The 9982-nt window shown below is 39.8% G+C and overlaps 3 protein-coding genes across 3 annotated transcripts; 2 read left to right on the top strand and 1 right to left on the bottom strand.

The window, feature by feature from the left end:
- Positions 1–1802: 1802 nt before the first annotated feature.
- On the bottom strand, positions 1803–5348 carry LOC111863935 (zinc finger protein 2 homolog). Its single transcript, XM_023850764.2, has 3 exons — positions 5093–5348; positions 4845–5003; positions 1803–4002 (listed from the first exon to the last, which is right to left on the bottom strand). The coding sequence occupies exons 1-3, from the start codon at positions 5225–5227 to the stop codon at positions 2422–2424; spliced, it is 1875 nt and encodes a 624-aa protein (XP_023706532.1). The 5' UTR covers positions 5228–5348; the 3' UTR covers positions 1803–2421.
- A 247-nt stretch (positions 5349–5595) lies between these two features.
- On the top strand, positions 5596–6087 carry LOC111863922 (mitochondrial import inner membrane translocase subunit Tim8 A). The gene is made up of 2 exons (XM_023850748.2): positions 5596–5754; positions 5875–6087. Exons 1-2 carry the CDS (start codon positions 5668–5670, stop codon positions 6067–6069), a joined length of 282 nt encoding a protein of 93 aa, XP_023706516.1. The 5' UTR covers positions 5596–5667; the 3' UTR covers positions 6070–6087.
- Positions 6088–6127: 40 nt separating this feature from the next.
- On the top strand, positions 6128–8984 carry LOC111863920 (peroxisomal biogenesis factor 3). Its single transcript, XM_023850747.2, has one exon. It carries the CDS (start codon positions 6151–6153, stop codon positions 7300–7302), a length of 1152 nt encoding a protein of 383 aa, XP_023706515.1. The 5' UTR covers positions 6128–6150; the 3' UTR covers positions 7303–8984.
- The last annotated feature ends 998 nt before the right edge of the window (positions 8985–9982 follow it).

The following is a 9982-nucleotide window of genomic DNA, read 5'->3' as shown; positions in this document are numbered from 1 at the left end:
ACTGGCTGGGTGGGCCCCAGGGATAATCTGGATGACATGGAGGAGTGAAAATTCTTGCCCCCACTGAGACTTGAACTTCGACCCCTTGGTTGTCCAGCCTGTAGCCAGTCGCTATACCAACTGCACTGTCGGGTCTTGCACTTATACTAATAATATGATGGGAAGAAAATTCTAAGTATCATCATGAAAATTTTAGGTGCCATGCCACTGTGACACACTGAAATTTTGCAGGTCTGTGATGGATGTATTACTTCTCTGTGCCTGTACAGCCCCCTCAGCTACAATCATATTGATCTTCTACGCCTCTGTCTGCCCAGAAACTGAAGGAATAAATTTCTGATGTGTGAGCAACCATGATGAACATTTCCTTACTTGCATTGTTAAGGTGGGTTTACACTGCGGCAACTTAAGGCAACCTAGTTACCCTCCTCGGGTGACTATGTTTGCTGTCCAATTTATCAAGCACTATGTGGCCAGGAGAAACATAGAGGTGACGGCACAGACTCACATATGGGGTCTCTGAACAAGAATCATGCATTCCAACCTACAGTTGAATGAAAACATTATAAAATAACTGCTCATGAAAATAATTTCTCACAACTCAAATTCTGACTTAAGAAGCAAAAATTATGCAATATATATGGGAAAAACACATGAGATTTGAAGTTCCCATGGCAGTGTCTTCTGGGATGTGAATGTAGTTTGGCAAGTGTTCACCGACATTTCAGAGGAAATTATTGGTTCCAACTTAAGCGAAGAAAAGTTAAGCTTGGGGAAAAAGTGGTAGTTGCAGGGTCATAGACACTCCATTGGTCATTCACAGCCTTTTTTCTCTCACTTCTCTACTACTGCAAAGAACACCCCTTTATATGGCATCACATTCCTTCCCATTCTCCTTTCTTCAGTTGCTTCATTAAGGGCTCCTAGACTATCCATTATTTTTCCTATATCTTCAACACTTTGCTATGCTCAGTTTATCCCCCAACCTTCAAAGTGGAGGCAGTATGCTCCTCTGAAGCAATACCAGGCTATATGGTGTCACATCACAGAAGACAGTTATCTATATACTGGAAAACTCTGAAAGGTTACAGCATTCATTTGAACAAATATAAATACACAAATTGACAGAAGAACATCAGATTATTTTGTACCCGGGGTTTACAAAAGTAATTTCATGGAAGACCAGTGAATCTTTACTGTACAGGTAAATGTGTAATCTGTCTTGGTCAATGTTGCTATGCTCCTAAACTTATTATTTTTCATGACCAGAAAAGGGTATCTAAAATTAATTAAACTTTACGCACAGCCATAGCTTGCTGAACAGCAGAGTTTCAGGAGCTCTTGTTACTGCTGAGAAACGAAACTATATAGTTAATGTGTCTATTTTAAAACAAGAGCCACTATTTATATGGCTGTTTCCCCCCTTCCCCCATACTCACATTATGTCACTTGTTAACCCTGTTCAATAACACAAGTTATGGTCAACACAAGGCTATCATCAAGTACACCTACATTTTGTTGCTATGCTGTTCTCTTGTTGGGCAAAATGTGAATTAAAAATTAAAATCCAAGGTTAATCTATGCTTTCATCATGTGGATGCTGATGGAATTTGTACACCTTGTTATACTCAGGTTCCTAGTGCAGCTGTGCTTTATTTTTTTTTATTAATGGATGTACCATTCATGGTTGGTGGAGGAAGGATCAACACAATCTTCAGCCATCAACCACAAATACTACACCCACTAAATACAAAAGAAAAGTAGCAACACAGCTACACCATGGACCTGAGTATCACAAGGTGTAGCAGTTTCATCAGCCTCAAAGTGCTAAAAACTTCGACTCAACCACCAATTTCTATTTCCAGCTTTTAATTAATGTTTCACTCAACAAGAGAATACAGTTCATCAATTTGCAACAACATATACATGTACCTGTTGACGACCGTGTGTGGCTGAAACAGCATTAACAAGTGAGTGTAAAAAATGAAATGTATGAAAAAATACGATACAATCATCTGAACATCAAATAAAAGATGAGGAATAAGACTAAAAAATAATAACAAATTAAATGATAAATGCAACAGTGTGCTTAAAATTGACACCTGACATCTGAGGATTAAATGTACATAAAACAGTTGGCTGGTATTCTTATCCGAGTATTGGCTGACCTATCAAATACACCCCTCTACCCTTCTCTTAGCCTAAATCTTGCTAGTGACATCCATATACATCTCAGCACTCAAAATATCTTTACATGACTGTATCTGTTCAATATATGGGAATATTTTTAATAAATTAAAGGTTTCAGGAAACGAGGCCCAAAATATCACAAATTTGGCTACATACTGTTTTAAACATGCCATCAGCATTGTTAAAATGCTGCAGTATAACTTCAGTAAGTTCCTTAGCAGCTTGGCTCCTTCATTCAGTGACCAGAGGTTCCTCATACTCTGCCGTTTCCATCACAGCAAGCTTCATGTCATCTATATCCACCTCCTCCACGATAAGGGCCCCCTTCTCTTGATCCACTACTTCATCTCTATGATGTCGTTCATGATGCCTCTTCAGATTTCCTTTCTGCCTAAATTTTCGCAGACAGAACTGGCATGTGAATGGACGTTCCCCTGTGTGCACCATTAAGTGCTGCTTCAGTTCATGTGGCACAAAGAAGGCCTTTGAGCACAGCTGGCACTGGTATGGGCGTTCATTTGTGTGCACCCTTCGCAAGTGGTCTTTCAATTCTGATGGCTTCCTGAATGATTTTGAGCAGTACTGGCATCCACGTGGACGCCCACCACCGTGCCCTGCACGATGCAGTTCCATCTCTTTCCGTTCTGAAAACTTTCTATGACATGTGTCACATGAATATGGCTTAGTCCCACCTGCATGTGTCTTTTCATGTCGCTGCTTGTTAGCCCACTGATTGAATGACATAGAACAGAAAGAACAAGTATAAGGACGTTCACCTGTATGGATTCGTTCATGAACTACTAGTCCGCTCAGCTGATGGAAAGCCTTTGAACAAACAGAACACATGAATGGGCGTTCATCAGTATGTGATCGCACGTGTTTCTCAAGATCAGAAGGCCGGAAGAATCCCTTTCCACACTGTTCACATGGATAGGGAGACTCCCCTCGATGCTGTTGTTCATGATTACGAAGAGCATATATTTGTGTGAATGAACGGGTACACAAACTGCAGAGGAATGGTCGTTCACCCGTGTGCACCCTTTCATGATTACGCAGCGATGCTGGTATCTTGAACACCTTACCACATGTTGGGCAGGGGTACTTGCGGCCCTCTCCCCACCGAGCTCGCCTGTGCTTGCCTGACGATTTCTCAGATTCTGAACATTCCTTGGGCATCACTTCTGGATCACTCTTGACTTCTTGCTCCTTGGTCACATTCTCATTATTTGGCTCCCGATCAACATTCATGTTCCCTTCTTGCTGACATGTGTCCCAGTGTCTGTCCAAAGAACTGAGTGTGGAGAACACCCTGATGCATCCTGTACACTTGTATCGTCGTCGCAGACCTGATATTGTAGATGTCAACTCATCAGCTCCCTCAGTTCTTCTGAAAGGTTTCAGAGCATAAGTTGTTCCAGAGAGTTCCTCCAACTCCACAAGACAACCTACTTCAAGGTTTCCTGTGTCAGTTTCCAGTATTCCATCACTGTCAATTTTTTCTTTCTTGACTGTGGATATATCATACGAATCTTCACTTGATAATTGCAGCACAAAATCTTCCTCTTCATCACACTCATTCACCTCCTTATCATCAATATCCTCCTGGGTGCTGCCTGTGTGGGCTGCATCAACAACTTCTTCAAACTCACCACAGATTACAGCAACTGTCTCCATAGAGTCTTCAACAAACTGCAATTCCTGCATACCATTTTCTTCAATAATATCTTTACCATCACCTTCTGGGAGAACCTCTGCAACGGTTACCACTTCAAGTGAGCTCAAAACTTCTTTCTCTTCATCTTGTTCTGGAATCTAAAAATTCAACATTTCAAACGAAAAAATTAAAAACTAGTCCTTAAACCAAATTTCAGCAAATAAATTATTTCTACCATTTTTGATACATTGCCAAATTAACAGCATTAAAGAATTCTGCGATCTTAAAAGTACATTGCATTTACCTACCTTCATTTCTAACACCCATTAAGCTAGTAATTTCCATGAAAAAATATTCTATCACCATACACGCAAACAATCTACTGTTGTTGGCAATTGTAACTTTCCTAATAGAAAACTTTGTTACAGCAATTCTAGTTTACTGAGGCACTTTAGAAGATTTTCCTCTCCTTGCTATACAGGTTTTCCCTTTCCCAGACCTTCCACTGACCTATGGTTGGATAGCGGTCGCAAAATACTATACAAAACTATCAGCTCCTTGTGCCTCCCTTACATAAAAGTTCATTGTTAATATGCTACTTCAGAGAGGCACTGTGGAGTGTCATCTTCTCCTACTCCTCAGATCTCCTTCACAGCTATTTAAGTGATATCATCCAAGCACAGCTCAGTGGAAAAGAAAACCTATAAAGTGGGAGGGAAAGAAGTAAAAAGTAAAGCTATCCTTATAACAGGCAGTGGAGGCCCACAGAGTTGTGACACGTCGAGGTTCCCACATTTTCTAGAAAATCAGCTCACAGATGGCGATGAGGTAGTCAGCCTTACGTGCCAACCAGCCGCCATTTAACCCCAGGAAGATTACTGGTAATTATTTCTTTTAAGCACGGTACACCCATAAACTAGAATTTTACCCTAGTGTTTCTTTTATCATTATCTACATTTATGGAGAGAAATAAAATTGATGTAACACTGTACACACAAACCTCAGTCGTAGATGTAACATCGGAACTGTCTTGACTCTTGGCACATTGCATCAGCTTCATATACGTGTTCATACACGTCTCTCTGAACTCGTAAAACCGATTAACTAAATTCATACAATGGGTACAGATAAGTTTCGGTAGAAAATCTTCAGCGGTCACCTGCAAAACAAGTTATGTTGTAAAACACGGTAATAACTTAACTGAATCAAGTAATGTATATAATACGTAAAATATACATAAATACTTACAGTTATGGAAACACAAACCATAATTTTCAGTGACAGAGGAATTCCTTCGCAACACTGTGGGTCAAATATTGACACATTCACATCATCTGACAAACACAAACGACACCTTTTTTGTACACTCTGTACAATGCACATGTTTCTCAGTCTTATTATGAAATGTACAGAATGAATATTCCTATATAGTTTCTAATTTTACAGAACGCAAACGGAACAGTTTTATATACGTATATATAAACATATATCTCATCGTCATGTTACCCAGCTTCGCCAACTAAACTAATGAAGGTAACCAATGACACTCCAACACAGTTCTTCCTAAATTTATACACGGCAAATGGAAATGTGTGCATTATAGTCATTTATCTTACATTTACGACGTGATTAGAAGAGCATCTATGCTGTATTCAGTCCTGCATTTTCTTGCTTTGAATTTTACAGCAGATTTGAGGTACTGCGGATACATTACTTATTCAGTGGTTGCCACTCCTGCCGCTTGCTGCTGAGACTGGATTGGAGTGTGTGGTGTATGTGGCGAATGCCAAGTGACTTGCGAGTTAGTGTACTTTAAGCAAATAATGAGTTTAGACAAAAATACGGCTGTTTCTGTTGATCCACAGCTTCAGCATTTTATTGAAGTTGAAACTCAAAAGCAGCGGTTTCAGGTATGAAAATTACGTAAGTTAAATATACTGAGGTATGAGCACATTAGTAGGATCTATGCACGCCCGCTACTGTTATTTTTCAAAGAAAATGACTTACTAACGGCTGTGTTGTCTTTACAGTTTCTTGTCCACGGTTTGACAGACACATGTTGGGAGCTGTGTGTTGATAAACCATCCTCAAGGCTGGATAATCGCACTGAGAATTGCCTAAATAACTGTGTTGAACGATTCATTGACACAACCAACTTTATTGTTAATAGGTTGGAGAAAACACAGCAGTTTGCAGCAGTATCATCAGATTTGTCGTTTGAATAAACTGAACAATCAACCTGGTATAGGATATAGCTTGTATAAATAATTACTTAAGGTGACTAAGTAATAGGCAATGATAGCAATATGACCATGTTTGCAAGAATACAAGCTTTCCTGTATCGTCACAGGCGAAAGTTTATTATAAGCGGAATATTAATTGGAAGTGCAGTTCTAGCGTCACGATATGCACAAAAGAAACTCCGTGAGTGGCAAGAGAAGGAAACAAAAGAATTCTTGGAACGTACACGTCGGCAGCATCATTTTGAGAGCACGGAACGAACTTGTAACCAAACGATACTTTCGCTGATACCTACCATCAGAGAGGCAGTAATTAAGATCTTAGACACAGAGGACTTGGTGATTAGGCTGCGAAGTGATCCACCTGATAAGTTGTCATTATGGGAAGAGCTAAAGATCAAAGCCTTCACTCGTGCATCAGTGTTGGTGTATGCTGGAGCCATGCTGGTGGTAGCACTGCGCATCCAGCTCAATCTTATTGGTGGTTACATGTATCAGGACTCGACTAGTGAGACAGATGAGGGGGCAAGGGCTCCACACATCAGTAGTACACTCCAACACAATTATCTGTCATTATGCCACCATTTTGTTAATGAGGGCATACATGAATTATGCTCTCTTGTGGAAGAGAAGGTTCATCTCATTGTGGAGGGAACATCATTGAAGCAGCAGCTGAATCTTCAGGACACAGAGCAACTCTTTTGGGCCATACAGGCAGCTGTGACAGGTGACCTCCGTGACCCCATCAAATGTCTTGCCCGGTATATCCTTCCACCAGACCATCCTGCCACAGCAGATTGTGATACTTTGCAGAAAATGGTTTCAGAAACAATGGATTTGCTAGAGAGTGATGAAGTTTTATCCTTGACATCATCTTGTGTGAGCCAAGGTTTCTCGTTGATGGTTGATCGAATATCTGATTATTATGGACCAGCAGCAAATAAAGCAGCTCTGAATGTAAACGCCGGAACATCTGGTCTTCAGAACAAGACACAAATCCCAAACAGTGGTTTGGGGCACAGTAATGGTCTTGCCACCTTCGTTCATCCAAATAATGTGGCGATGCCCATGGCCAAGCTGATACCCATTGTGAATGGACTGGTCCAGCATCAGATTGGCCATGGAGGTGGCCCTGATCTATGGATTCAGCAGCTGATTCTGAATGAAAAACTGAAACTCTTGGGAGCAAATGTGTATGAGGCATTCAGTAACAAATGACAAACTGCATTTATCTTTTCCTTCACACTTTGACAGGATCCGTGATTAAAATTAAGACAGCAATGTCCCAACTATGAAGGAACTTACCAATATCATGACTATCATGACCACTATAGGTAGTGTCATGGAGAGAAAAGTGGAGGGGTCGGTGAAAGTTTGATGACCTTGACTGGCCAAATGATGGGTTCCCAAATGTAATGTAACATTTTTGGTAAACTATAATGAGAATGGACATGCCAGTTGTAACAGTACTGCACCAAAGGATTGTAGCTCCATATGTCTGAAACCTCAGTGGCTAGCTTCAAGCTCCAGCTCTTTTACTTAAGGAATAATCCCAGAACTAGTAGAAGGCTCAACAGACTCCAGAGCTGGTCATAAGATGGCTGGGGGTATGAAGTCTGAGCCTGAGGTCTAGGATGCATGGAGCTTCATGCCTCCATGATGTGGTGCTTATTCAAGTTCATGGTCTTGTTTAAGACACTTCATAGCAAAACTGCCAGTAATGTAGTTCAGTCTAAGTTACTCTGTAATTTTGATTTTATAAATGAAGAGCCACAAGAATAGAATGGATGTGAATAAATGCAATGGAGAGTCAGAGACATGAGGCATTTAAATGATAAACTGAGATATGCAGAAGTTCTGAAGAGACTTTGTTAAATTAAAAGGATTGTTTTTTTAATATTCATGAATTTTCAATGATATAACATTTCAGGTTGTGGATTTCTGATAATGAAGTAAGTTGATTGTGATAATGCTGGATTCAGTGTGGCTAGCTCCCACATAGGTCTCCAAATTCTATTATGTTAGAGCTTTCATTCTAAATTAATGATAGGGAAGTAATATAATGATAAATATATGTTATATTACTTGTAGCTCAGATGGTTTAGCAACAGGTGATGGGCTGGACAGCCAAGGAATCACAGTTCTATTCTTGGTAGGGATAAGGGATCTATCTCTTCTCCATTGAGCATTCATACTGGCTCTGGGGCCAACCCTACTTCCTGTCCGGTGAGTACTGTGGACTCTTTCACCAAGGGCAAAGCAGCCAGGGCATGCAACTGACCAGTAACTTCCATGTGCCAGGGATCTATACCTCCTCCTCCCAGTATGTTTTCATGGAGTGATGCTTAATTAGTTAAGCACAGGAACAACTTTCCATTTACCTACATATTAACCGACTTTCATTGTAAGATAGTTTTTAAGTTCAATATGAAAGTTATCTCTAAGTTTGGCCAATGCTTTGAAATGTTTCATAACCTACTTTTACAGTATTAAAATAAGGGCAGTGTTTTCTTTTGTATTAATTTTATTCTTGTTAATTTTGCTTTTGTATCTCTTCAGATATGAAAGTCATTAATCTGTTTTGGTTTCATGTTGTGATATTGTCATGTGTATTAGTGACTGTAGACAGTGCTTTGATTGGTGACATGATGTATTGACCACTTATACACACAACTCAGAACTACAAGCAGTTCAAGGGCTATTGATGATCTACACACTTTACAAATCACTACAGCACATGTTAAGCCTCAGTCTTCTATAGTTTTCTCTAGTTCAACAATGGAATCATGCCATTGCCCACTGGCTACTACTCACAACTGAGCTCAGTCAAAGTCACATTGTGACTGACGGTCAGTCAGTCAGTCAGTCTTGGTGTCAAGCCCAATCTGGGGCTTATGACCAGATATTTATTACTGTTTGACAGTTTTGGTCTTGTTTTTGTGGGGCACCCTCCCTGACGAGAGAACAGGTCTGTCTTTTGTCTGAGTCATTGTCTGCAGTAGTAAGTAATTTGTCTGAACTCTGTGCTCCAACTGTAACTCTATTGTTGTGTGTGTATTTATTGCTGTGGAAATGTGTTTACCAAGCCATTGCCTAGAAACAGTCACTTACAGAGTCACCACTTAGCAGTGGGTCTATATGCCACAATATAGAAATCCTGAAGGTTTGCACAACTAATTCTGTGAGTAGAAACATTGCTGATGGTGGAGAACGAAAGTTTTCTCTGCAGAGGAATAAATCTGTAATTATGCATATGAACTTAGTTAAGTGTGTAATTTGTTATGGCATTGTTTTTTAAAATAAATTACTGTAAATTCAACTTTACATACAAATCTTATGTTTAATTAAGAATATTAATTCCTTCCTACACTTCCTGAATAAGGGAAACAGACCCATAACTCCTACAAAGCTTCATTTGTTTGAGGAAACTAAAAATTGCAAGAATGGAAAATTTATTAAACTGTAACAAAGGAGAAGATAAAATTTAGAGCCTGAGTAGTGGAAACAGGAAAACGTTACTGAAAGATAAAGATTCATAAAATAAACAGCACAGCAGGCCAAGAAATCATAACAGACTATATTAAGAATCTCCTTACTCGAGTTACATAAGCGGCACAACATTGGCCGCCTTGAAGAGAGAGAACAGGGGTTATTGACACGAACCTTAAGGTTTATGAATTTAATTTTGAACAAAGTTTAAAACTTTAAAACAACTCTAAATATAAGATTTGAGGCTTTCACGGCGGTGACTATGAAGAAAGCAGTCTTCTGGGATTTGGCACCGTGTATATGTGGTGTTAACCGACGTTTCGGAGGAACGTATCGCCCCCATCTTCAGGGTTGAAGAAAAAGTATAAGAATTCTGCAAGCGACAACACCGTGAGAAACGGTGAAGCAG

Source organism: Cryptotermes secundus, unplaced genomic scaffold (assembly GCF_002891405.2).
Source record: "Cryptotermes secundus unplaced genomic scaffold, Csec_1.0 scaffold171, whole genome shotgun sequence".
NCBI classification, from domain to species: domain Eukaryota; kingdom Metazoa; phylum Arthropoda; class Insecta; order Blattodea; family Kalotermitidae; genus Cryptotermes; species Cryptotermes secundus.
The sequence above is the reverse complement of the archived record's forward strand: the minus strand, read 5'-3'. Positions and strand labels throughout refer to the sequence as shown.

Excerpts from the sequence above, each read along its gene's own strand:
- LOC111863935 (XM_023850764.2), bottom strand. The coding sequence starts at position 5,227 with ATGTGCATTGTACAGAGTGTACAAAAAAGGTGTCGTTTGTGTTTGTCA. Across the intron at positions 5,004-5,092 it reads TGGTTTGTGTTTCCATAACT|GTGACCGCTGAAGATTTTCT; the intron begins GTAAGTATTTAT and ends CTTGTTTTGCAG. Across the intron at positions 4,003-4,844 it reads ATGTTACATCTACGACTGAG|ATTCCAGAACAAGATGAAGA; the intron begins GTTTGTGTGTAC and ends TTGAATTTTTAG.
- LOC111863920 (XM_023850747.2), top strand. The coding sequence starts at position 6,151 with ATGACCATGTTTGCAAGAATACAAGCTTTCCTGTATCGTCACAGGCGA.
- LOC111863922 (XM_023850748.2), top strand. The coding sequence starts at position 5,668 with ATGAGTTTAGACAAAAATACGGCTGTTTCTGTTGATCCACAGCTTCAG. Across the intron at positions 5,755-5,874 it reads CTCAAAAGCAGCGGTTTCAG|TTTCTTGTCCACGGTTTGAC; the intron begins GTATGAAAATTA and ends TTGTCTTTACAG.